The following is a 26962-nucleotide window of genomic DNA, read 5'->3' on the forward strand; positions in this document are numbered from 1 at the left end:
TTCGTGTTACCACATGTTTGACGTCTCGACCAGACGAGACTGGCGTGATTATAAATGTCATTTAATCTCAGTCGGGACCTTTAGGTGAGAAGGCCGGCGCAACCGGCGTGCTGATAGAAATGGTCAAAGTCTGTTCATAAAAGGAAATGGGGGACGAAACTGTAGCAGACAGGAGGGTTGAAGCTTGATAAAGGGCTACATTAACCCCTAAATCCCCAGGTGACTGGGAGGAGAGAGGTACAGCAAAGGTCTGCGTCAACACCTGGACATTCAATAGAAACAAGGCAATCACAAAACACTAGTTCATCTCTCCTCATGATACTTGCCAAACTCGCGGATAAGCCAGGAGAGCTTCGTTCCCCTGGTAACGGGACTTAGTAACAGTCCAGAAAGCTGCTTCAAAAGGTGCTTGGGGCTCAGAGGGCTCTTTGGAGGGGAAACGATCCTCTCTCAACACTTTGTGAAGGCCGAAAGGAAAGAAGCGGATGGACGAAGAGATATTTTTAAAAAAAGGGAAAAAGAAAAGGGTTTAAATGACAGCGATGAGTTTGAGCTTACACTGTCTGGGCGGGGAGGGGGATAGAAGCTGGAGATAGGGTGGGCTGCTCCTCCGAGACAGTTACAATCTCTGTGGCAGTGACCGGCGGAGCACACTCGGCCACCGGAGGCGTGGTGGAGCGGCCGTCGGGAGGCGCGTCGCAGGTCGGGGTGGAGGCTTGGGCAGGCGTGGTGGAGGTGGTACTGGAGGTAGAGGTGGAGGCCGGGGGAGAGGCTTGGACAGGGACCGGGGCCGCGGCGTCGACCGGGGCCGGGGGTTCAGCGGGGGCCGCTTTGGGCGCGGCGGCCTTGTTGTAGTTCATCTTGAGGATGTGCTGCTGGAGGTGTCGGATCCAGTCCTCCTGCACCGACAGCGGGCCGTGAAACTCCACCTCGCAGAATCTGACGCATGCAGAAAATAAAAAAAACACATATTAAAGATGGAATTATGCAGAAACAAGTCACCTGCATATTCTGTTGCTGCAGCAACGTTTTTCACACAAAGAAACCAAATACAAACTGACGGTGTTAAACTCAGCGCCTCCCTCGGGAGCAGATGATTCTGTTAAAACTTTTGTGCTGCAGTCATATCAGAACTTAAGCACTCATTGGTCTTGCCTGAAAATCCCAAATGATTCAGTATTCTCAATATAGCGCATTAACCACTACAAGTGGAGTGCTGCTCAGCAGGGGATGGGGGTGGGGATTACAGGACTATTTAAAACTTAGCCCGACAGTTCTATTAATGCTACTGTCCCTAAAACGTCTAATGTTAAACAGGCCCTGAACGTTTTCCTCTCGGGCCGCCCTGCTCTAAACACACACGGGTTCCACTCACCGGCACTTCAGGGTGTAGAACTTGCCCACCAGTTTGACCAGTGGGTAGGAGGGCGGTTTGGGCACCAGGGCGGGGACGGTGCCTGTGCGGGGGGGTTTGGGAGGACTCTCCGTTCCGTCTGGGAACGACGGGTGCTTCAAGGGCCGCCGCTCATAACCTTAGCAAGAGGAGGAGGATGGGGGAAAACAGGGTCGGTACAAAGTGGTGCTGAGCCACACCACTTGAATGTCACTATTTTTGTCTTTTAGGGGTTGTTTGTTTAGTTAAACCCAGCTGACTTAAAAACTGCAGTAATTCTCTCTTTTCTTATTTAATTTTGGACTTCCAAGGTAAATTTTCTTGACAAAGAAATACAATTAATAAATAATGCAAGCCAATTCAATGTAAAATGCAACTCACTGCCTCACTGAAAACAAAGGCTAGTGCAGTACTGTGGCTTATTTACTTCCCCTGATGGAACACCTCATTTTCTGTGTTTCTTTTCTTTTATCATAACAGACTTTTCTTTGCCTTGCATCTAATGTATCCCAAATTTAACCCTAATATTGTGTATTTGCACTCAGCCCCCTTTTTATCGACAGCTAGCTGCGCCGTGAGGCGGTACTTAGCCACAGCGGTGCGTCAAGCTAAATGCTAATATGCTCTCAGGGAAAACGCTAACATTCTGATGTTTAGCAGACCAAATGCCTGTAAAAGCACCGTCATTCCCATAAGCCTCAGTTTTACTACAATGTTTATCATGTTTAGTGTGTTAGCATGCTAACATTTGCTAATTAGCACTAAACATAAGTAACACTGACATATTTCGGTCTGGGCCAACCAACTGACGTAACGCTAAAGCGTGGCTAATTGCGGCCAACCAACTGACAAGGTCAGTAGTCTAATTGTTGAAATTGTTTTCTCAGAGGCCTACCGAGCCCAGCAATACCTAGGAACGTACAGAATTGGGTAAATGGCACATGCAGGCATATGCCATGGGAACCAAACCATATGCTGTACCCCTGACGTACCTCTCGGCAGGCGGACGTTAAGCTCACTGCGCGCCACCTGTGCTTGGAGCGGGAGGCCGCCGGCGAGCCGCGAGGGGCTGGGACTGCTGCGGCCGGGCCTGAACAGAGCGTGGAGGTTGGGACCGGCTTCACCCTCGGCGGTTCTGGAAGAGCCCTGGCTGACCTCGCGGCTCAGCCCGGCCCGCACCAGGCTTACAGCCAATGAAGACGACCACTGGGAGGAGGAGGAGGAGGAAGAGGAGGCCTTCTGTGATGAGATGGGGAGGATATGATCAGAATCCGTTGAGCTGCTCTTCTGGAAGAGGGACAGAGATGAGTTTGCTAATCAGCATTATGTCAAACAAGAGACACTTGTCCTGACATGTCCTGTTGTAATTACCATGATAATAAATTAAACATAACTAGTTATAACAATCAGGTCATTATGAGGCCAAATAATGCGTATAATATCAACTCTATCAATACACTCTTTTTCATATAACATTGACAGCATTTATTATCCTCATCTTAAAGGAATAGTTCAACATATGAGCTGATCGATACCCCTCTCAGAAAAATGAAGCAACTGCCAGCAGCTAATTAGCCTAGCATAAAGACGACCACATACCAGCACTTTAAAAGCTCACTAATTGAAACGTTTGTTTCTCTCTTTCTTGTTTAATTAATTAGTACAAACACAGAACGGTAAATGTTGTGGTTTTACAGGGGATTCTGTGCTGGACCATTTCTTGGTTGGCGCAGCGGCTTACGAGCTAAGCTAACTTTGTAAACTTAGCTGACCGGCTGCAGCTTCCCATTTTAGCAGCGTGATGGCAATAAATGCCAAAATATTCCTTTAATTTGCTATAGAAAGGATTTTGACTGCCAATATGTACATATATTTAGTTTAATAGTGGTGCACTCCTTTAATTGGGATTTATCTATTTATTTATAGATTTAATTAAACTATTATCTAAATTTTGCACATATTAGTTTCTACTAGCTGCTGTTTGAAGACCATGTGCTGCACTTGAAAGCTCCGCGGTGGAATAAAGAATATTTGTGTCCATGAAAAGGCATCTCATTGTTATTCAGAGGACATAGAGATCTCTTTGAAGCCCTGACGCACAGAGCAGTCCACCCACACAGGTGTTTTCACTCATTTCCTGATGAGACCTGATTGATGTGCCTCTTGCTTTCCTGTCAATCCTGTTCAACCTTCTTTTAAGAGTTCGTCAACGTCACACAATTCCCAGCATAGCTCCACCGCTCTTCCCCCTGACCCAGAGGTCTAATCAGCTGCAATTAAAAACACCTGAGGCCAATGCAATCACTGAGCATCTAAATGAACTGAAGGGAACCGTTTTCACAATATTGTCAATTCCCTGCGTTTCTTATTTATATTTTTTTTAATAATTGGGTGTTTTATATATTTGGGTACAATTAACAATATTTTGTAATGTTTAATATTTTCTCGATTTCTCTTTTGGTCCATACAATGTCAGTTAATAGTGAAAAATGCCCAAAAATTCCCTGAAGCCCAATACGAGTCTTCAGATTCATTACTTACACATTAATTAAATAATTAATTAAAACCCCAAATATTGGGTTTGCTACCACAAAGACAGTAGCATGAGCCACTGGAACTGGGGGAGTTTTTGTTCTGCCTGAAAGATGATGATGCCAATTAATTAATTGCCAAAATAGTTGCTGATCAATTTTCTGTTGATTGGCTAATCAATTAATGGTCTACATGGTCGGTCTATTTTAAATCATGCATTTAAATCAGTAGCACAGAACAGCACGCGCAGCTTCGTTGGTTTTGTTCCTCCCTTTACAGTAATGATTACAAGGACATTTAAAAGGTGATCCGTTCTGTATGTGTGTCACATCACAGCTCGGGGAAAAAGGTGTGACAGTGACGCAAATGCACCAGAAACTAATTCAGGAGGGAAAGAAAGCAAAGGGAGAGAAAAAAAGCCTGTATGTTTTCTCCTATCAACAGCATGCCATAATTTATCTGAGGATGAAACATAAGCTGCCAGGCACCCTGGTTACTATGGCAACTATCAAGTCAGTTGTTCTGGCATCCGTCCCCACAGTGATTTCTGCCGGGTGACGAGACACAGGGTCTACAGTAAGGCTCAAAGCTGTTAGACAACACGTCTCTGAAGCTTTCCAAGACACAAAATGTCTGTCGCGCCACCAGCTGAGGAGCGTTAGATCTCGGAGCGAGGCGCCTATTCAAACACGCTGGGAGGAAAGAGAGTGTGTCAGAGGAGTAGTACAGAAGGTTGTGATCTTGTGTTGTATCGCCGCCGCTGAGCTTTGTGGGAGGTTCTTCTTCTGAAATGTTACATCTTTTCTCCGAGAAAGAGAAGAAGAAAAAACAAACTCGCAACAAAACACTTCGCTGAAGTGTGAGAGAGAAAAAAAAAAAAGTCAAATCTGTGAGCGTCCTCGGTTAATAAAAACACCTGCGTTGACCCGAGTTGTCACGCTCAAATGAATCACCAGCAGCTGGCTGCCTCTGCTCACCTTCTTGAGGGTGGAGCGGTTGCCCTGCATGTAGCTGCGATGCATCTCCAGCACCTTCTGCGGCCTGCTGCGCATCCAGGCGCTGAGCGTCTCGATGGGGGATCCATTCACGCACCACTCTGTCACGCCGAACTGCCTCAGGTGGGCTCGCGCGTGGCTGGCCAGGGCCTTGCGGTTCTCGAAGTAGAAGCCGCACAGCTCGCAACTGGGATCTAAAAATTGCGGAAAAAGGGATGAGAGATCGTCTTTTAAAGAATACAATCAGTACACGATGGAGGGGGGGGAAAAACAACCACTAACTCACCCTGGTGTCCGTGTTTGTCTGGGGAAGGTTTTCTTTTGAAGGAGAAATCATGTGGCAGCGGTGAGAAAGCCTTGGGCTGATGTGGCGGTGACTTGGCGGTCTCCACTGGCTGGGTCTCTTCAGACAGAGGCCTCTTCCCCAGTGGGGAGAGTCTGAAGAACTTCCCAGGTGGCGGGGTAGCAGACGTGGACCCCAGGCCCTGCTTGTGGAGCCTGGACCCCGACTGCAGCAAGCTGAGCGGAGACTTGCGGAACTTGGAGGACTGGTAGCCTGAAACACCCAAACCCTCTTTGTAATCCCACAGGGGACTGCTGGCCCCCTGGGTCGACTCCTTCTTCACTCCCACCCCTCTCTTGTGCATGACCTCCCTCAGAGTGTCGATGGGCGAGCCGTTGACCGTCCACTCGGTGATGCCCATCTGGCGCAGATGGGAGCGGGCGTGGCTGGAGAGGCCTTTGCGGTTCTCGAAGTACTCCCCGCAGAACTCGCAGCGAATATCTCTTGTGGGCTCCACTTCATGGGCCATGGCTACGGAAAGACCGGAGGGAGAAAGTCAATGAAACAAGAAAGTAAGTAGAAGATCAAAAGAAGAGTAAGAGAGCACTAAAACACAAACATTACTGGTAAATAAGTATGTTTCCCAAAATGTAGAACAGTTCCTGTAGATTTGCTAAATTAACCCTGTAGACAAACATAGGATCCAAGTTACCCAAGTTGAGGGGGAACACACTGTCAGAGCTGCTCCAAGTGCAGTTGAGAGCTTCGCCGGAGAAGCCGGCAGATCTCCCTGCGGTTCCTGGCGAGGTGACCTCCAGCTGCACCGGCTCAGGTTTCAGCTTGAGAATCAGCCCGCTGGCGGACGTCGGTGGAGCCGAGCTCGATTTAGACGGTGTGGACTGTGGGGGACTTGAGGGGCGGGCAAAGGCGAAGGGTAAGCGGCTGAGGAGGGTGGCAGAGGGAGAGGAGGAAGAAGAGGTGGGCAGAGGCGAACGAGGGGGTCCCGGAGAGGACCGGGGTGGAGTTTTGAGAGGTTTTAGAGGAAGAGCACAAGGCAGGCCCCGCCTTGTGATGATCTCCCTCAGAGTGTCGATGGGCGAGCCGTTGACGGTCCACTCGGTGATGCCCATCTGGCGCAGGTGGGAGCGGGCGTGGCTGGAGAGGCCTTTGCGGTTCTCGAAATACTCCCCGCAGAACTCGCAGCCTATTTCCTTCGGAGGTTCACCTAGAAGTTGAAAGAAGTGAACCGAAATGTGTTAAAACAGAAGCCTAACACCTCATCTGGAAACATCAATCGCGTGAAACAACACTCACTGTGTGGAAGGGCCATGAGCTCGCCACTACTCAGGCGGAAGACCCTCATGGAGGAGGACTTGTGACGCTTGGCGGGTGGGCCGAGCAGAGACGGGGCAGAGGAAGGGGTAGCTCTGGGCATGGACCCGCCGCCGGCTGTACTCACCTTGCAGAGGAGGGAGGAAGAGGAAGAGAGGCTGAGCAGGGAGTGCTTTGGGCCGGAAAGTGTGGTGGCGAGGCCCCGCGGCCTTGCGCGGCCGTCGAGCTGCAGCGCGCCGGCTTTGTGCTTGAAGTCGTCCGTGTTGATGAGCTGGTTCAGCAGGTCGATGGGTGAGCCCTTGGATTCGGAGTACTCCACCCCAAAGTGCCGCAGGTGGGCCCGCGCGTGGCTGGACAAACCTTTCCGAGTCTCGAACCAGGCGCCGCACAGCTGACAGACGATATCCTTGTTAGGGTCCACCTCCAGTGCTGCACGTGAGGAAGAAATAACCAGACTTAGACAACAAACTTAAGAACTTTTCACGATGTTCCATAGACACTTACTGAGGTTGAGAGGAGCGTCATTCTCCTGCGGTGCCCAGGTGGGTTTGGTCGTGACGTTGGCAGAGAGGTTAGAGGTCAAGCCTTTCATTCCCCCGGCCTTGTGCTCAAGGGAGCGCAAGGGGGAAGACACGGGCAGCAGAGAGGATATAGGGGCTTTCCTCACAACTGAGGACGGGGAGCCGGAGTGAGGCAGAGCCGGTGAAGCACCGGGGGAAGGTGACGGTGTGGAGGAAGAAGAGGGTGGCACTGCTTTCGCCGCTTTGGCCAGGATGGAGAGGGGAATGGCTTTCTCGTCTAAGTCCATGTCTTCTAGCTCCTCATCCTTCTGAGGGACAGAGGCGTTCTTGGCGGAAAGGGGCTCCGGAAGAGATATCTGGCCGCCCGCGTGGTGCTTCTTGGCAATTTGGTAGAGGAGGTTGATCGGCGCCCCGCTGCTCTCCGAGACGCCGACGCCCAGCTGGCGCAGGTGAGAGCGGGCGTGGCTGGACAGCCCGCGCCTGGTCTCGAACTGGGCTCCGCACACCGCGCACTTCAAATCGTGGACTGTGAACGAGACAAGAACAGCTGGTGAGACATCGAACAAGCCTTATTTCAATGCAATTGATAAAGACACAAAGTTCACAAAGTAAGAGCAGGTGGCTTGGCTTCCTTCAGAGGCCGTGTCGCCTCGCTTACACTTCCTGTCTACACCCACCCTAGTCTTCAGGAACACTTGCTAAGTGGTGGAGGAGCTCTCATTAGCTCCTAACATACATTTGTCTACCTCTGGAGATTCCCCCGGGGAGAACACTCACCTCAACGCTAACCTAGGGTCAGTTTTACAAGCTCCCCGCTGACAGCCACGGTAAAGCTCTGCTATAGCAAATCCAATCCCCGTGTCAACACTTTAGGGTCAGCGTTCCCGTTTTTGTTTTTTTTTCCTCCCTCACCCTTGGAGTCTGCATCCTCTTCGGGAGAGAGGCCGTCTGAGTCCACACTGCACCGGCCGGCTTTCTGTGTCCGGCTTGAGCTCAGATCATCCAGTGCTGGACACTGGGGCACCTCCTCGTCCTCATCATCCTCAGCTGCTTCCTCCTCCTCACCTAAAACATTACAGACAATAATAATAACAATAAAAATATAGTACTGTTATAAGTAGACTACAGGGCACAAGAGAAGAAATGCAATGTTAATTAGGCCTATTAAGCGACTGGGATAATAACTATTATAATAAAGGGTGTCTGACACTTAATTTCTATGCTTCTAAAATAAGTCAGCCTTTGAAAGCTTATTAATACATTTAAAAGACGCAGTCTGAGAGCAGGAAAACCTTCTCAGCTCATTGCCTATAATGTATCAGCTCTTGTAATAATAGCGCATTATAACGTCTATACTACGAGGAGGTGCACGTGAAAAAGAAATCAAGAAATGAATCCCTGTCAAAAAAAAAGGGGGGAAAAGTAATAATTGCACTACTGTATGAAACAAACATGGCAGTCTCGGTTCCCCCCGCAGTCAGACATTCCTGGGACAAATAAAAGTGCCATTTTATGCGACAAAATCGCGTAAATCAGAGGAGACGCGGAGACAGACAATGCTTTTTGTCTGGTGGGCGGCTCTGCGCTTGTCAGTTCATCTCCTGACTGTAAAAGAGCGATGTGACACCTCGGAGCGCAGCGTTATAACACCGTCTATTATAACGGAGACAATGGCACACAATCAGCCGGGTATTTATTTTAAAAACGGATCAAAGTAGCAACCACGCTAACTTGACTTTGTATCCATTCAAGGCGGAGTGACACTACACGAGCGAGCTGATACTTCCAAGTAAAAAAAGAAAAAAAGAAAAAAAGAAAAAGTGATACTTCGATTATACTTCGTTGATCCGCATAAGTTGGAATACTGGCTTACAAAGTTACCATGTTTCCTGGGCAATCTCGCATGCAGTTGATTACAAAAAAACATACACAAATGCGTGCACTTGAAAGCACAGCGTGTCCTCTATCAAAAATCAAAGCAAAGTAAAATGGCGAGGATTGGGCAACTGTAGGTAATTTTACAGATCCTGCAGCATTGGAAATACTGGACGTCATCCCAGACGTGCACAATAAAAAAGAGAAAGGAATCCACGTACGTTAAGGAAACACAAACTGTAACAACAAGAGCCCCAAAATCATCACTATTTATCCGCGCGTGCAAAAAACGGGAAACAACCCGAAACAATAACAATGACCCGCTTTGTGAGCTATTTGACACCCGTGTCATGGGCTACCTGCATGGCTGCGCGCGACATTGGTTTTCGATACATAAGTATCGCATGATAATTTGGAGTTTTTTCCTTTTTTTTTTTTTAATGGCTGAATGTCTCGCTACGATGTGACAAGAGGATGCGGCTCGAGACGCGCGGCGCCGTATACGCCGCCGTGCGATCCAAAAGGGGCACGCGGGTGCTCGGGAATTTCAGCGCGCGGTACTCACCGGTCCGCAACCGCAGTGCATCGGACTCCCCGGCAGCCTACGCCAGACAGTTTTTTCCGCTATTGTTTGGGTCTACGGGGAGGTGGAAGCAGCCATTTTGCCCCCATATGCACCGCTAAGCTAAGGCGTGACCAATCGAGTGGAGGCGGAGGTTGGGATGAAATGCACCGAGTGCCACATCAACCACGGGGTATCTCTCACTCTCTCACACACACACACACACACACACACACACACACACACACACACACACTCTCTCTGTTGAGGCTGATTTTCTCCACAGCCACCATCCTGATTCAAACACTTCACACATTGCACAGCGGTGTCACCCGGGTCAAGGCCTTTTTTTTATTCAGAGGTTAAAAAAGCAAACAGGCAGATGCACTTAAAACAACAGCATCTAAACTCAACATTACTCACTGCTCTATGAATTTGTAACAGTCTCCATGAACCCTCCAGGCATCATTACTGGGGTGACATACCCCATGTTTAAAGTTCAAAGCACCAGATCACCATAATAACTATCAAACGCATCAGCATCCAGCAGGATAAATCAGGTGCTTTATGAGCCTACTTTTAAGGATAGATCAATAGTGACAACTTACCTCCACTCTCTTCTACCCCGTCCTCCTCCTTCAAGCGTTGAGGAGATGCTGAGGGCGGTGCATCCGGAACGGCCACGCTCTCGCTTGTGTCCCCCTCCAACTTCACCTCAACAATTCCCTCCCCTTCCTCCTCCATCTCCTTCTCCTCTTCCTCTTCTTCCTCCTCTTCCTCCTCCTCCTCCGAGTAGGTGCTCCGGGGGGGAGCCGTGGGGATCGTAAGGTCGGGCCTGCTGGAGAACAGCTCCCTCAGGATGTGGATAGGCGAGATGGTGACGTCCCAGTTGGTGATGCCGAAGTCGCGGAGGTGGGCCCTGGCGTGGCTGGACAGGCCGGCCCGGGTGTCGAAGCCGGCGCTGCAGAACTCGCAGTGCATCACGCTGAATGTGTCCGGGTCGAAGTTGGCAACTGTGTGTGTGGGGGGGGCAACATGTTTAGACATATGACAGAATGTGCAGTGCAGCTGTAAGATGACTGGTCCAACAGCTATTGGACCAGTTGGATAAATTGCCATGCGATTTTGTACAGACAATCATGGTCCCCTGAAGATGAATGACTTTAGTGATCCCCTGACTTGTCCTCTAGCTCCAACAGATGGTTAAAATGTTGTCATTTTGAGTGAAAAACCGGATAGATGGCCATTCAATTTGGTGCCCATTCATGTTCCCCACAGGATATATTAAAATCCCTTTGATGACCTCATACCTCTTCACCTAGATGACTTTGATGACAAGCTATACTTTTTGTTTAGTGCTAATTAGCAAATATTAGCACGTTAAGCTTAAATGGTAAGCATTAAACCTTTTAATTTCTCCAGTTTTCTTACTCTGCGACATCATCTTGCGACCCCTCAGATTTATGACCCTTGCTTCGTCAGGTTGGGAACCACTGCTTTATGTTAACGTAACCACTTGTAAAAGCAGTTCACAATGAAGTGCTCCCAGCTGGTAACCAGAAATTTGATTTATAGAGAGAGGAATCCACAAAGCAACTACCGCATGGCTCACGTCAGGGTCATTGTGTCAAGCATATATTAAAACAAAGACATCATAAACCGACTGTCTGGGCTTTAGAATCTCTACACAACCTATAGCGAGATACCCGCCGCAAGCCGCTGACCTTTTTTCTTCTTCTTCTGATAGGAGAACTTCCTCTCAATCGCATTGACTTCCTCGGGGGATATGAAGTGACGCACATTGTAGCTGACGCCCACTCGGTTTAGGTGGCCCCTCACGTGATTGGCGAGCCCGATGCCATTATGAAATCGATCGGGGCAGTAGGGGCACTTCCTCTCCACACTCTTGAGCGCTTCCGAGTCTTCATCGATCTCGTCCGGGTCTTCATCCAAGAACCCTTCCGACAGGAGACGTCGCACGTGCTCCTCGTCAATGTCAATGTCGTCGTCGTCGTCGTCGTCTTCGCTGTCAGTTTCCGCGGGAGCAGCGGTAACCCGGTTGCTCCTCCTCAGAAAGAAAACCTTTCCATCTTTCTCCACCTCCAGCTTGTCTTCGTCCGTCACACACTTCTCAGGGAGGAGCGAAAATGTGGTGCTCTGCTGTGCTGAGCAGTCCTCTATCAAGATAAAAAAATCAATTCTGAATAAACAGACGAATCCTATTTAAATTTAACCAAAATGTTTACCTTAAATACCACATGTGAAACTTAGGTTTTGGGTGAGTCTTAAAGTCTGTCTGGCCTAAGTCACTATATCAATTGTTTACATTCAGTGTATTAATTTGATTATTGCCCAGTTTTTGCATTAATCTGATTAGTCTTTCAGGTAAAGGGATTACAGATAACTATGCTAACACAGCTAGATTTCTGCTACAGAAATGTGATAATTCATACAAACCCACAAACAGCTTTTTTAAAGGGTTATGTACTGGAAAAGCTACTTGTTGGTGTAACAAACAGTTGCCTTACACATCCATCAGTCACGGAGCAACGTTAGCATTCATTTGTAGTCGTGTTCAGTCCACCTAGCAAATGTAAGTCCAATATTCACTCTACTTTTAGCTCTGTTTTTGGTCTCCACCAACTCCGAATGGAAATATCTGGCTTTTTAGCAGCTAAATGCTCCACTATGTTAAACAAGCTAATCGCTAACGTTTTACCGTCAGCTGTTTGGTGCTGGGCAGGGAGCGTACAGTAGGTTTTCAAAGCTGTTTTAGCTGAAAACAGCTGCCTGCTGTGGTCTGGAAATGACAGTGTGAGCGGTTAGAGTGAATAGAAAAATTGTGAGCCGTAAAGTGAAAGTGATTAGCTTAAAGATGCTAAAATGCTCTGCAGAGCTACGGTGAACTGCAGAGTGAGTGGATTTTTCTCTTTGTCACTGTACACCTTTCACATGGTTATTTAATCCATTGTTTATGAGAAAAAAATATTATGTGCAGCTTTAATATTTTCTGTATGATCAGGTTTTCAGCACAATTACAAACACAAAGCTATGAGCAAGCAGAAATCCGATGGATGTCTTATCCAATTTGAGAATGTGGATATACGACTTGGGTGACATAATGATTTAGCATTAGCATTAGCATTAGAGTCTTTAGTCTGACATTGAGTCTCACCTGTGCTGGACCGTGCTCTGGTGTGCGGTTTCCCTCCAACAGTTGAGTTAGCATCTCGTTGGGAACACTCGGTGTCGAGCTCTGTGCTCTGCTCTTCTTCTTCTTCACTCCCAGTCAGCTTGTCATCCTCCAGAAACTTGGCCAGATCAGTCCAAGTCTTCCCTCTTCTGCTGAATCTCCTGTTCCCAACGCACTTGAAGACCACCTGGCTCGCGGGGCGAGCTGCTGCACCTTCTGGCGGCGCACCGCCCTCAGAAGCAGCGGCTCCTTGTTGGCTCTCGCCTCGAGTTGCATCGTGCGAGGATCCAGATCCAGACCCAGAGAGACGGTCAGAATCGAGGCTGGGTTTTGATATACGAGCGCCCGTGTCAGACCTCCAACGCTGGCCAGTCTCATCAGCCAGTGCCCCGCTGATGGAGACCTGCGCCGGGTGAACAAGTTTCTGGTGTTCCCTCATTACAGTTTGACTGGAGGTCAGGAAGGCACAATGACCACAGGCCAGGGAAGTTGATGCCAAACACGATGGTGGACTAGGGGACGGGGGGGCAGCCTGGCGAGCGGGTTTTTTTCTGTTGTGGGTCTTGGTGTGATTGGCCAGTGCCTGGGAGGTTCTTGTGCTGAAGTTACACTTGGTGCAGACGAAGCGGCGGCGTAAGGCGGAAACACCTCGGGCCGAAGCCGGACTTCGAACTGAATTCGGAGGAGCGCCGTCCGAGTCGAGAACTGCTGTGTCTGGTGTTGAAACCGGGGCCGGGGAAAGTGGCGGAGATGTTCCTGGCTCTGGCGTTTTGCCCGCGTCTCGCATAATAGCCCCGTCAGAGCTTGTATGCTCCACCGCCTTACCGTCGAACTTCTGAATCTCTCCCACCTTCCCGTTTCCGTTCAGTTTCTCAATCTCCTCCAAGATCTTTAGACGAGACTCCTGGTGCCTCCTGTGGTGGTCAGCCAGTGCGAGCCGATTTGGCAGGTTCCATCCACACTCAACACACCGAAATCGGCCGCCCTTTCCCGAACGCCTGCCGCCCGCTGCGCCACTCTGACAGTGCTCCACTATGTGCTCCTGCAGGTGGACCTGCTTCTTGAAGTAAATGCTACATTCCACGCAGGTGAAGATTTCTTTACCCGGCTCTTCTTCCTCTTCTTCATTGTCCCCTTTCCCTCCAAACTTCATCGGCTCCTCCACTGCTGCCTCTCTGAAGCTGGCCTCCTCAAAATCATACACCCCTGCACCTCGATCGAGCTGTGTCGTCTCAGTGGTTTGGGATTTTTGAGCAGTCGGCCGTTTGCTGGCCTCAGGCGATGTGCGCTTTAAGGTGCCAAGTCCGGAGAAGGGCCTGAGCAGCACCCTCTTCTTGCGGCACCGCTGAATGAATGTGCAATGAGCCCAGGGGGCGGGAGGGGGACTCTCGGGGTCCGAGTCTCCAGGGAAGGTATACACATCCCTCTCAAGCTCCTTGGTTTCTTTTCCCTTGGGCCTCTTCTCTCCCTCACTATGGCCCACCTCATCATCATCCTCCTCCTCCTCCTCCTCCTCCTCCTCCTCCTCCTCCTCCTCCTCCTCCTCCTCCATTTGGCAACCATCCTTTGGTTTTCCTTTGGACAGAAACAGCTCGGATACATTCCACGCGTCGCTGTCTGCCACTGCGAAGAGAAAACGGAGGAGTTATGAATGGACGCTCTCAAGTGTGCAGGCAGCTCTGGGTTTCGTCCTTATGTTACTCACAGTCTGTTGGGCCGAGCAGAGACGTATTTGGCTCTTCTGTCTTTTTGCTCTCGTGGTCGCCGGCATGCCCCTCCACAGCAGTAGACCAGTCGGTCTCGCCATGCAAGTGCTGCAGTTTTTCAGGTTCATCTTCACTATGAAGTCTGAGCCGCGTCGGAAAGGGGAAAAGAGTTACATGACATTTCTGACAAGGGAAAGCAGCATCTCTGCCTGAAACAAGTCAAAATGACAGACCATGTGCGAGCTCTTATTTCTCATTCAAATTATTGGGGTTTTCGCAAACTGGGGGAAAACAGTCACTGTAATGCTGATTCCAGTATTTTGTAAATCCAACCAAATAAAAAAACAAGTGCAAGTATTTGTCCCCCATAATTTCAATCCTTGCAGTTAAGAAAATTATTTGAAATAGGGTCTTTATTTAATATGATAATTATAGTTGCAGCTCTGCAGTGATACACAATTACTTTGTATAAATTGATAATAAGAGAAAATCAGAAAAGATCATTTTGAACTAAAGTTCTTATTTAATTGAGAAAATACTTAATACTTTCCATCTGTCAATTATTAAGTTCACACAAGAGCATACAAGACCATGTGGTTATTTCATATATACACTACTTATTTATTGAGTTGCCAGAAAACACAAGTTGTGACATACGTTGTCATGATAGAAGATTTTGGCCCAATATTAAAACAGACCCTCAAGTTGGGAAATAAAACATAGAGCTATATTATACAGTATGGGCCTGAATACAAGATTACATGGCAGGTTTCCTGGGAGAAACAAAAGCTATACAACTTGGACTTCAGCACTAAAGCTTGAGTTAGTCTTCACTTCCTTGCCGAGAGTGTTAAAGCCAGTTAGCTTAGCTTAGCACGAAGACTGGAAACGAGACACTACGACGCAAATATCCCGACGATCTGCCTTTTGTGACGTCTCTCTCTCTCTCTCTCTCTCTCTCTCTCTCTCTCTCTCTCTCTCTCTGTGTGTCTGGATGTTTTTCCTGAACTAAACCAGCCGACATCGCTGCCCTTCCTCCTCCTCCTCCTCCTCCTCCTCCTCCTCCTCACCTGAGTCCAGAAGAAGGGGATCCCGGGCTGTGAGCAGCCAGACCGTGAGGGTTAGAAAAGTGCTGTAGCTCCTCTTCTGACACATGACAGCACACAAAACACACAACCACATCATCACCCCACAGTTATAGTCCACAGATATCAAAGATACACAGACATCTGACTACATGCACACTGAATCAACAATGAGAACAATCAGAGGTGTGGGGGGGGACACCGATGGCATCATGTATTTAGCTGCTACTTGTAATCACGACTGGTCCCAGTAGGTAATAAGCCATGTGTTACCATCCTGTGTTTCTCTCTCGGAGTCAGAGTCCCAGCTTAGGGAGGAAGGAAAGGCTGAGGACCTGAATCTCCTCTGTGCGCTCCTCCCTGGGTCTGCGCTGGGCCCGGACCCGGGGCCCTCATCTCCGGCCCGCGCCACCCGAGAGCGTTTGGCAGACATCGGGCCGTCCCTCACATTTGGAGAGCATGAGGACTAGAGGGCGATAATAATAAAAAACAAACATGTAGTTTGACGCCAGGAGTGGCGGCGACGAACGATGGCGAGGCCCGATGGGGTCTCTTACCTGTAAGGTGCATTCGAGGGAGGCGGGGTTTTGTGCTGAAGTGGAGGGTGCGGGCCCATAGCTGGTCCCTGGGGTTAGGGGTCGCCCCTCTGGCTCCATGGTCCCCCCACCCCTCCCCCCAGAGAGCAGTATGGAGTCCCACTGGTGACCAGTCGTCCTACATTGTGCAGCTTCCTCTTCCTCTGGAACACACACACACCAAACCAGATAAAAGTTGCTCACCACTTGCCCTTACTCACAGACAACAACTACAGTAGCAGACTGTGCGGGAAGAATCAAAAATGACATGTATGGAAGAATCTGCAGAATCTGTCCTCAGTCTTTTTTTTGGCCAGCTGCAGGTTTTTGGACTGTCTGGCCTATTTTTCTCTGAAAGAATGAAATAGGGCGCCCAGCTGGTTACATAAATAAGTCTCCTTTCCACTCAGGCCCATGTCCTCTCCTTGCTGCCCCCCCCCCCCCCTTCTCAAAAAGCAGGAAAATGCATCCAGGGTGTCCCAACGGGCTGGCCTCTGCTGCTCCAGAGGACGTGGCTGGTACCGATCCGGTCGTTGTCAGGTGACTATGACAACAATGCATCCGCGCACGATGCCGTTTAGAAGCACAAAACGACCAAAAGCTGCAGGTTTTTTTTATTTTATTATTTTTTGTGTGCAAATACTCACTGAATTCGGCCTGGCTTGCGGGTCGCAGTAGAAAAAAAGGGCTGGCTCGTTCAAGCACCGCTCGTCATAGTTGTGAGGACGGAGCTGTTTCACCGCCCCGAGACGATGCTCGCCGGGGGCTTCGACTGCTCCCGCGGGGACAAACTTGTCCTTCCGAACCGCCGCTCAGGTTTTCGCATGGATCCCTTGAAGATGCCAGACGGAGGACTCCATGTTATTTGGCTCGCGGGCACGCCACGGCTGCGTACGTAAGTAACGTCGACGGGGAGGGCGACGGAGAAAGAGTTTTCGAGTCGGAACGCCAGTCAAGTTGAATAAGTTCAACTTTTTTTTTTTTTTTTTTTTAAGCGGCTCCTCGGTTTATATTCTCGTTTTGACGCCGGGGTGTGCGAAAGGTTTTCGTTTGTAACGTGTTTTTGAGTCACGACGACACTCCGTTCTGCGAGATAATACGAGACTAGCCGGTGTTGACAAGCCACGGTGGTGACGTTTAATTATGCCGGACATCGTTTTATGGAGACAGGTAACGTTTTAATTGTCATTTGGTGCCAATTTAGTGTCACCTAGTAGCAGTTTGGTCCACATATCCTCCACCGTGTTAAATAGCACGTGTATAAAAACATGTCCCAGGTGTGTCCCCTCGCTTTGAGGTGAGGACAGCTGGACTAGTCTGTCATTAGTTAGTGTAATAAAATGTTCTAAATGTTGTAAATCAATAAACGCCTCACTGCCGGTTAATACGCGGTCATCTGGCGCCCTCTACTGGCCAGAGGTAGAACTGTGTTTCTACCATCAAGGACACTTTACACCAAGTACTGACTCTAATAGTAGTATTACAAGTATTAATACCACGGTATAGACAATACTTTGTTACAAGTAAATGTATAGCATTACAATTTTTTTACTTAAGTAAAAATACAAGAGTATTAGCATCCAAATATACTTAAAACAAGCCACTAAAAGTAAAAGTACTCATTATGCAGAATAATGTATTGTTGTACAAAATTGGATTTGAATTCATGGTGCATTAATGTGTAAACATTACTAATGTGGCTGGTTTTAGTTACTTTATTATATACGGCTGGGTAGCTTGTGAATTTACACGCAGGACCAATACAATATAACATATGATTTATGTATTACTTCATAATAACTTTTTTGATTACATTTTGTTTTAATAATATGAATCCGGAAAGTAACTAGTAACCAAAGTTATCAAATAAATGTAGTGGAGGAAAAAGTACAATATTTACCGCTGAACGTAACAAGTAAAATACAAATACCTCTGAAGTTAACTTAAGTACAGTAAATGTACTTAGTTACTAATCAATACTAATTTAATAATCACACCAGATTTCATGCAGCACACGTCATAGTGTTCAAAAGAAAGCGGCAACAATCAGGACATAAGAATAAAACCAATATTTATTGTGATGAGCTTTTGGTTCACTCGAGGCCCTCCTCCTGCCAATCAGATCATTTTCCTTTCTTGACCTCCTAAAGGGAAGGAAATAGGGAATGAAACAAGGGAAACGGGAATGCAGTGTATTCACATCTTTTACGAAAGTAAAAGTTAACAATCCATCGCAGTGCAGTATTATCAGCAAAATGAACCTAAAGTATCAAACTTACTTATTCTGCAGTGAAATGTCCCTTGTGACTGATATATTTATAATATATGACATCATTAGATTGTTAATACCAGGGGCGTCGTTAGGCCTATTTTAGGGGGGCTGAAGCCCCCCTAAAATGTTCTTCAGCCCCCCCCAAATAATTTGGCATTATTGGCTTTAAAAAAAAATATATATGTATTTTTATTTTGGTGATGTCATTAAATTAAACTATTGTTTCTCACATGGACAAGTTATTTAAAACTCTAACGTGCTACAGATGTGCGTGCATTCTGGTTTATATGTTTTCTCCCCCTTCAAATTACAATCCATTAGCCCAGGGCTCCCCAACTGGCAGACCGTGGTCCGGATCCGGATCTGGACCCAGGATTTAAAACCTATAGATAATTTGGAATTATACATATTAGGCAATGAGTTTGTACTTTAACCGGCGCTTCTTATTCAGCAGTTACGGCACTTGTTCAGTGGTGCAGGAAACACACCGACCAATGCTTTGTATATCACATCACGTGATGCAGCTCAGCCAATCAAATATAGGTATTCTGACAAGTTTCCTGATTCGAGCGAGGTTTACACACACGTGACACACGGGGGAGAGACGAGGAAATAGAAAGAAGAGCAGGAATATTGCGCTAATCGAAGAAGTTATCTCACATGACGTTCTCCAAAAAGAGAAATGTGTTCAGAGAGAATAAAATTTATAAGCAAAAATGAACAGAATCTTATATGTTAGTTCTTACCACAGGCAGTTAAATCCAGTATCATATGTTCAGAAACCGTAACTATTGCTAAAAGCGGCAAATGAAGCGCACTACGAGGCAAAGAACAACTCTTTTGAGCAAACGTACCCACTCACATCTGAAATGAAGACAATAAACCTAAGAGCCCAAAATGATCAGAATCCTAACACATGAATTCACTGCCCAACAAGGATATTAACAGAGAGGATAGAGCTGAAACAAGTGTTAATAACCACACATAAAGTCCATGCTCACTGATTTATCTTGTTAGAAGATGAGAAAAATAGAATATCGTGTATTTTGGTTGACATCACTTCACACCAGAATGAACTGAATTTAAAGCTGCAGGACAATTCAGAGAAATAATTTTTCTAAAATGAAGTACTTTATTTTATTAAGATGCACATTCTTCAAAAGCTTTCTGTTATATCAGTTATTCTTTAATCCAGACATTATTTTACTTGAAAAGAGAAGAACATTTATTTATGTATTTCTATGTATTATTTATAAAAATAAATTTGAAAAGTTAAATTTGAAAAGTGAGAATAATAATTGTTAAAATATAATTCATGTGTACTTTCTTTATTTGATTTGACAGTTGTTGACTACACAGAGACGTTACTACTACTAGACTTCTTGAATATATTTATATATATATATATATGGCACTAAATAACACAAGTTAGATATTATTGTAATGTTCCGGACCTTTGCCCGAGGACATTTTCTCAATCTGGACCTTTTGGAATTTTAGTTGAATACCACTGCAATAGCCTATCATCATACTTAACGATATAAACCCCAGGCACTAGGATTGATCTATGAACTGTCTGAAACAATGGATATCCGCGGCCCCAAATGGGCCCCAAAAAAATTGCCGCGTGCTACTCGCGCAAACATGCTGCTCCCCTTGGGGCTAAGCCCCCCCTCTCTTTGTATCCTAGAAACGCCCCTGGTTAATACTGATGCATTAATGATGTAACACGTCACTGTTACAGCTGGTGGAGGTGGAGCCAGTTTAATCTACTTGATATACAGTTTAATTCAAAGGCTCAGGCCCCCTTAAAGGCTCTCACGGTAAAGCTCAAAGGTGGGCGATCGTGAGATGATCAATGACAACACGAAAAGGAGAACTGTATGCCAACAACACCGTAAGAACCAACAGATGTGCAAAATACCAAAGGGTTAATTAGACGTGCCCCGTCTGTCCCGACATGTCCAAAAGGAAGGATTAGGAGACTTAACTAGGGACGCCACGCCCTGATGGAAAAAAAGGCCGCAGACTCTTGGCGTCAGGGCACTACGGGTAATTTGGAAAAGGAGTTCTCGTTCTGGATATTCCAGCTTTGTTTCCTGTCGGAGGTCAGCTGACCAGCTCGCCCCTTGTGCCCCCTCTAGTACGTACCCCGAAGTGTTCCCAGCCTCTGATCTCGGCGTAGAGCGCGTCGCCGGGACAGGAAGTGTTCACCACCTGTCTGTGGCCCTGCAGGACGAAGTCGGCGACCAGTCTCCCGCCGCCGACGGCGCAGGATGCCAGCTTATCCCTCACCAGCTCCATGGAGTGCTGGGAGGGCAGCCCGGTGACGTAGTCCCCGATGAAGGAAACCCCGTAGCCCACGGAGTTGTGTCCCAGGGTGTGGGCCCCTTGTCGGAGCCAGCCTCGGCCCTCGTAGATGTACCCGTCGGAGCCTGCGACAAAGCTTTTTGAAAGGAACACGGGAGGTAAACTTTTGTGAGTCCGGTGCTTAAGTTTGGCACACATTTGACACGAGACCGTACCTGTAGCCGATGTCGTCCCAGCCTCTGTCCTCCTGGTGGAAGCGCTGCATGGAGCGCATGTCCGCGGCGCACTGCTGGAAGGTCAGGCAGGGCTGGCTCGGCGTGTGAGTGTGGTGGATGTACATGAAGGAGAGAGGGAGAGACAGGTTGGTGGGGGTTCCTCTGTACGGCTCGGCGCCCCACATGCAGCGAGGTATGATGGGCGGGCAATCTGAAGAAAAGGTGTGGCCGGTTAGCGTAAATGCAGGATGACAATCCTTTTTAGAGACCATTGCTTTCAGAATTCTTTCACTCACCGATGTACTTATGGACGAACTCTTTCATTCCCTCCTTCACCAAAGCCAACAGCTGCTTCTTCTCCTTCACCTCCAGCTTCGAGCGCCCCGTCAGTCTCCTCTGCAGCTCTTCCGCTTTCACCACCTGTCTGGCCAGCACCGGAGGGGCGGCCAGCCCCCTGAAGTTCTCCCTGCGGCGCCGGCTGACGAGGCGCAGGGCGGCGTTCAGTCCTTCGCTCTCCAGCGGGCGGCAGTAGTACTCCGTCAGCAGGCCGCTGAGCGCAGGAGGGCGTCCGTCTTTAGCGGAGACCTCCATCCCTAGAACCGCGCCGTCCATGCCTCCGTTGACCCGAGCGGCGGTGAGCGCAGAGGGGCTGCTGCTGAGGAGGGTGAAGACTTGAGGGGAGGTGATGTTGTCCCAGCAGCCGTCGAGTCCCAGGAGAGGAGAGCTGTCCAGGTCTTTGGCCAGAGTGAGCTGGTAGAGGCCCCGCACGCGGCCCGCCATCTTGGCGAGGAAACCGGCCTCGATGCCCAGGAGGAGGGGCGCGAGGGCAACGGTGGTGCCGTCGGGCGTCAGGACCACACCTTCCTCCTTGGCGTCCTCCGTCACCCTGTGGTGCATGGCCTTGCTGAGGTAACCCGAGAGGCTCGCGTTCAATTCGGGGCCGCCGGAGTTGGCGCTGCCAAGGAAGTGCCGAATGAACGCGTCGTTGAGGCCGGCGGCCCCGCGCAGCCTCCTCAACACAGCCAATGGGTCTGACCCAGGGTCGCCGTCCTCCACCCGCCTCACCGCCTCGATGAAGTCATCCATGTGCAGGGAAGACGTAGCTAAGGGACAAGGACAGAAAACATTCAGATGAAAACCCACGTCTCTAGTTCTAGACGACCGACATGATGCCCACATGAGCTCATACAGAGACTATTTTAGCTGTGGGTCATGTCTGACAGCATCAAAGTAAGTGAACGTAAAAGTTGACAAAGCACACAATTGTACAGAATCTCAGCTGAAGATTTGAAACAGGAAAAAAAAAACATGAATAAACTAGTGTGTACATCCATTACCTTCTGCATACGTGCTGAGCAACGCCACAACAAGAGCCAGGGCGGGTTTCCAGCCGCCTTTATCCATCCTGAGGTGTGAGTGGCTCCAAATGTCTGCTCCCCTTGTTGCCTCTTGTCATTTATACAAGTTCACCTGCATAATAAAGCGGGCGGTTATGCAACTGTTGACTTACTGTAGATACGCCTGGGTTCCGCCCGTTGCCGTGGCCCACTGAGCAATGTGGGAATCTGACACCTGCAGTGTGAGTCACAGTCATTTTATGTCCTTTTTTACCGCTCAAGGTCTTCCCACGTATGCCGGCGGTGTGACGGACACGGGCGCTTTGGAGAAATTCACAAGTTCTGTAATACATTTCGGTCACAGCGGTTGCTGTTAATGCTGTTGCTTGTGAAAAAAAAACAACCTTCTGGGAATAAAACCAGCAAGCGGCAAAACTCCTCTCTGCTGTACAAATCAGCGGTAGTCCTCTCTGAGGCAATACGCATGTTCTTGTTTGATGTTCTCAAGCAGCAAAACTGAGGAAGTCGGAGTCCCACAACCATGAATTACGTGTGTGCCGGGCAGCAGTGACAGCAAATATATCTGCATATGCTGCTTTTATTCAGTCAGCGATGAAGAGGCACGCAACAACTGTTGAGACCAAAAGACACAGGGAAACAGTGTTTAGGCTGCAGCATGTGATGGCGAGAACAGGAAGTGGTCGTAGTCTGCGGTTGAACTGGGAAGTACATTGCGGAATGTCTGGGATGCAAATAACAAAGGTCAAAGATATAAATGTGTAATTACTGTAATCTGTAAGAGTAAAGACCTTTTAGAGGGAGGAACAAGAAAGATAAGGTGATGTTCACAAAGGGACATTAATAACCGGTTGCTTTAATAGTCACAGTACCTGCTGTGATTAACGGTCTGTAAATGTGATTCTTTTGTAAACAACGTAGAAATGAAGGTGCTCAGATGCCAGCATGGGTGTCACGTTTCAGCTCAGCAAGATTTGTTCAGAGCGAAACAGCTCGTTGGGTACAATTCGGACAGAAACACAATATAGGAGACTCATTTGGGGGTTTTGTAAGTGACGACATCTTTTTTTGGTTTTGTTTTGTTTCCCCAACATTGTTCCGCTTCATAAAAATGCAATCGGTTTACATGATGAGGGAGCTGGACCTTTATTCAGCTTCTAGAGGAAAAATAAAAAAGTAGAATGTTTGTAAGCACATACACATATTATTGTGTTGTTTATATTGATTATATAAGACATGCCGGTTTAAGTTTTATTTTAGGCTGACCTTGACATTTTTGCCAGGGACAAGAGATAAAAGTGACCGAGTTTGCCTACTATTTCCTCTGCTGATCAGTGGACACCTTGTCAATTAAACAACTAAATCAGTATAAATATAATGTAGGTGTATGAGGTCATTATAAGACATGGGTGGAGCTTGTGAATAGTTCGAAATAAAATGCACATGAGACAAACAAATATATAAACTATTTAACTGTTTTACATACACTATAGCCAAAACATACATATTTTCACTATATAGTAAATGTTCGTCTTTGTTTGTGCAGTGACGCTCCCGTACACTAGGTGGCGGAGTGCAATTTATATCCTGGTTGCAGTTTGAGACCATTCAAAAAGTAAAAGAAGAAGAAAAAGACGGAAGCTGCTGTACAATCGCTCGTCTAATCTGCAACAAGGTTTGTGTATCTTCAAAGAAATAAATAAATATTATTTATAACAAGTTATCTACTCTATGTTTGTGTTTTTAAAATGTGTGTGTGTCCTCTGCTGGAAGGGCTCGCGTGCAGTTATTTAAACAGGAAGTACCAGCTAGCATGTTTGGCTAAAGTAGCTAACAGCTAACGTTATTGGTGATCAGCTGTTTGTTGTGTTTGCGAGGCTTAAACGGGGCATTAGTGGATCACAGCGGGTAGGTCAGACAGCCTGGATTGACGAAAGGTTAAATAATGTTTCGCTTGTATTTGTTGCGATTGGAAAACTCTCGATAAGCACGAGCTACACACTTTCCTCATTCTAGTGAGTGGATGAAACCACCATGGAGAATGTGATGTGTGGAAGTGTAGTTATTGTAATGTAATTTATGGTAAATTAGTGAGTAAATTGACATTTTAGAGACTATTACGCTATTACAGCCCATTCATTAATCTGAAAGAGATCAACACATTTGATTAATAAATAATGGAATGTTGGTAAATTGCAGCAGCCCTGTTCAGTTTAGGTAGCCTGCAGATCTGATATCTGTATGAAGGAGTTTTCCCCACGTGATGGATGTGGTGTTAAATGTGACGCCTGGGAGACAGAGGCTCAAGTCACCATTGACTGCTTTTATTCATAATCTGGCTACAGTTGGGAATCTTTACCATTGGTCATACTGTGCAGATTATTCTGCCAATACATGTAAATATTTGCTAGAGATCATGCTTTAATCCATAAAAAAATCGCTTATCAACAGAAAAGCTCTTGGCTCAGTCCACGTGTATCCAGTTTTTCCCTGTAGCTAACTAAACTAACTAGTTATAAATTATCTGCATACGTGTGTTGCTAGATACCGACCCGTGGCCGTGGACCGCCGTCACCCACCGACAGCAAAATGGACACGCGGTTCACTCGAGGCAAATCCAACATCTTGGAGCGACCCCTAACCCGGCCCAAGACCGAGGTCAGCGTGAGCGCGTTCGCCCTCCTGTTCTCCGAGATGGTCCAGTACTGTCAGAGCCGCGTGTACTCTGTGTCGGAGCTGCAGACGCGCCTCGCCGACATGGGCCAGAGCGTCGGAGCCAGCCTGCTGGACGTGCTGGTGCTGAGGGAGAAGAACGGCAAGAGGGAGACCAAAGTGCTGAACATGCTGCTCTTCATCAAGGCAAGCAAACAGAGAACACCGACGATGGTTTTAGAGTTGAGTAACTTTTAAACTAACTGTTTTTGTTTGTTTGTTTTAAGGTTAATGTCTGGAAGTCTTTGTTTGGGAAGGAGGCCGACAAGCTGGAGCAGGCCAACGACGACGACAAGACTTACTACATCATAGAAAAGGAGCCGCTCATCAACGCGTACATCTCCGTGCCCAAGGAGAACAGCAGCTTGAACTGCGCCGCCTTCACGGCGGGCGTCGTGGAGGCCATCCTCACGCACAGTGGCTTCCCCGCCAAGGTGACCGCCCACTGGCACAAGGGCACCACTTTGATGATCAAGTTCAACGAGTCCGTCATAGCCAGGGACAAGGCTCTGGATGGCAGATAAGGAAGACTGGAGAGAGCGGGAGGGAGGGGGGGGGAGTTATGCTGATCAATACAAGATGAAGTTAAATCATCCAGGTTCAGGCTGGTGTTTGTTCCTGACTGAATTTCCTTGTGGTGACTTTATGAGACAGGAGGGACTTTATGGATGGATGACTGCACCGTGCTGAGCCACGGCTAGTTGGTTCAATCCTCCACGATTGTTGTTTTTTTGTGGATCATCTCGCTCCTGTTGTATCTCATGAAGTGACACAAATTGTTTACTCAAGATCACTTTTTATTCGTGAGCTTCACGTCACATTTTTACAACACAGATGGTTCATAAAACTGAAAATATTAGATAATACTGTGACCACATCATAAAATAACTTAAATTTGGGCTGTGGGAATTTGTGATGGCTCTTTTATACTTTATATCGACCTAACACTGAATCAAAGAAATACTCAACAGATCATTTGATAATGAAAGTCATTTTGATGTGCATCCTTTGCCTCGTAGGATCAAAGTCAACCAACTGAACGTAGGCCAAATAATTAGAGTTCCTGGTTTATATAATGTTTATAAAGGTTAGTGTCGCAACACAAAATACAAAATATTTTATTTAACAGACTTAAGTTTTTTTTTTGGTCATTCCAGTTTAACAGCTGCGTGTTTCATCTCTGTAAAATAGATTCATAAGCAGGGCCGTAGCTAGCATTGACGAACCTGAGGTCATATCTTCATTTTCATTTTAATATCTTATTATTTTATTTAGTGTATGCACTGATGTGTGGGTTATTATTATCATAGGGGAGTTTAAAATCTTAAACTAAAACCAAAATGTACACATGGTGTTTTATAAGCTGGATACAATATCTTTAGACTCGGCATCCTGCTGACCAAGAGGCTAAAATACATTACCAAGTTACCAGAATGTGTCAAGTTGGATTGCAGCTGGGGAATTTTTCCATTTCCTGTCTGTCTCTATACTGTCCCAAAAAAACAGGACATTTGACATTTACGGAATATCCTTATTTGTATGTCCTAAAAAATATTGCATGTTAGATGAGAAGATTGATACCACTATTGTTTCTGTACAGTCTGAAGCTGCTGCCAGTTAGCTTAGCTTAGCACAAGGACTGGAAACGGCTAGCCTGGCTCTGTCCTTAGGTAACAAAATCCGCCTGTCATTGCCTCAAGAGCTCACTAATTAAAATGTAACATCATGTTTGTTTATCCATTCCAAAAAAAATGTAAAATCAACATTTGGTTATACTGGGGGGGACATGTGCCAGGCTAGCTGTTCCCACTCTATGCTAAGCTAAGCTAAGCGGCTGCTAGTGGTATTTATCTTAACAGACATGAGTGATGTCAAAAATGTCGAACTATAGTTTCAGGGGGGGGTTGTGTCGGGGGTCTCATGACCTCAGTTCGCCTACAAGCCTGTCTACCGCCCTGCTCGTAATGCTTCCTTCTGCTTATTGTGTATTTGTCTGTTAACCGTCAATAAAACTGTAGTCATTACCACACGCATGTATAACGTATG

General features: G+C 47.2%; 3 protein-coding genes across 8 annotated transcripts; 1 reads left to right on the forward strand and 2 right to left on the reverse strand.

The window, feature by feature from the left end:
• On the reverse strand, window positions 1-17117 carry wizb (WIZ zinc finger b). 3 transcript variants are annotated; one of them, XM_031871012.1, is made up of 17 exons: window positions 16700-17117; window positions 16035-16214; window positions 15751-15943; window positions 15463-15538; window positions 14392-14534; window positions 12669-14309; window positions 11218-11670; window positions 10102-10506; window positions 7969-8121; window positions 7040-7582; window positions 6518-6964; window positions 5916-6428; window positions 5207-5734; window positions 4903-5114; window positions 2386-2680; window positions 1376-1532; window positions 1-939 (listed from the first exon to the last, which is right to left on the reverse strand). In XM_031871012.1, the coding sequence occupies exons 2-17, from the start codon at window positions 16131-16133 to the stop codon at window positions 555-557; spliced, it is 6243 nt and encodes a 2080-aa protein (XP_031726872.1). In that variant the 5' UTR covers window positions 16134-16214; window positions 16700-17117; the 3' UTR covers window positions 1-554. The 3 variants fall into 3 exon arrangements, with proteins under 3 accessions (XP_031726872.1, XP_031726873.1, XP_031726874.1); XM_031871013.1 differs by having other exon boundaries at window positions 15463-15535; window positions 16035-16216; XM_031871014.1 differs by having other exon boundaries at window positions 2386-2632; window positions 16035-16216.
• On the forward strand, window positions 16519-26940 carry trappc5 (trafficking protein particle complex subunit 5). Of its 4 annotated transcripts, none has more exons than XM_031871023.1 (4): window positions 16519-17222; window positions 23751-23879; window positions 24749-25063; window positions 25144-26940. In XM_031871023.1, exons 3-4 carry the CDS (start codon window positions 24794-24796, stop codon window positions 25438-25440), a joined length of 567 nt encoding a protein of 188 aa, XP_031726883.1. In that variant the 5' UTR covers window positions 16519-17222; window positions 23751-23879; window positions 24749-24793; the 3' UTR covers window positions 25441-26940. The 4 variants fall into 4 exon arrangements, with proteins under 4 accessions (XP_031726883.1, XP_031726882.1, XP_031726885.1 ...); XM_031871022.1 differs by having other exon boundaries at window positions 16519-16947; XM_031871025.1 differs by having other exon boundaries at window positions 16519-16947; window positions 23751-25063.
• On the reverse strand, window positions 18107-22859 carry pglyrp6 (peptidoglycan recognition protein 6). The gene is made up of 5 exons (XM_031871020.1): window positions 22187-22859; window positions 21146-21952; window positions 20850-21060; window positions 20476-20770; window positions 18107-18196 (listed from the first exon to the last, which is right to left on the reverse strand). The coding sequence occupies exons 1-5, from the start codon at window positions 22251-22253 to the stop codon at window positions 18176-18178; spliced, it is 1401 nt and encodes a 466-aa protein (XP_031726880.1). The 5' UTR covers window positions 22254-22859; the 3' UTR covers window positions 18107-18175.
• Window positions 26941-26962: the final 22 nt, after the last annotated feature.

This window comes from Anarrhichthys ocellatus, unplaced genomic scaffold, assembly GCF_004355925.1.
Source record: "Anarrhichthys ocellatus isolate YVR2014 unplaced genomic scaffold, GSC_Weel_1.0 scaffold55, whole genome shotgun sequence".
NCBI classification, from domain to species: domain Eukaryota; kingdom Metazoa; phylum Chordata; class Actinopteri; order Perciformes; family Anarhichadidae; genus Anarrhichthys; species Anarrhichthys ocellatus.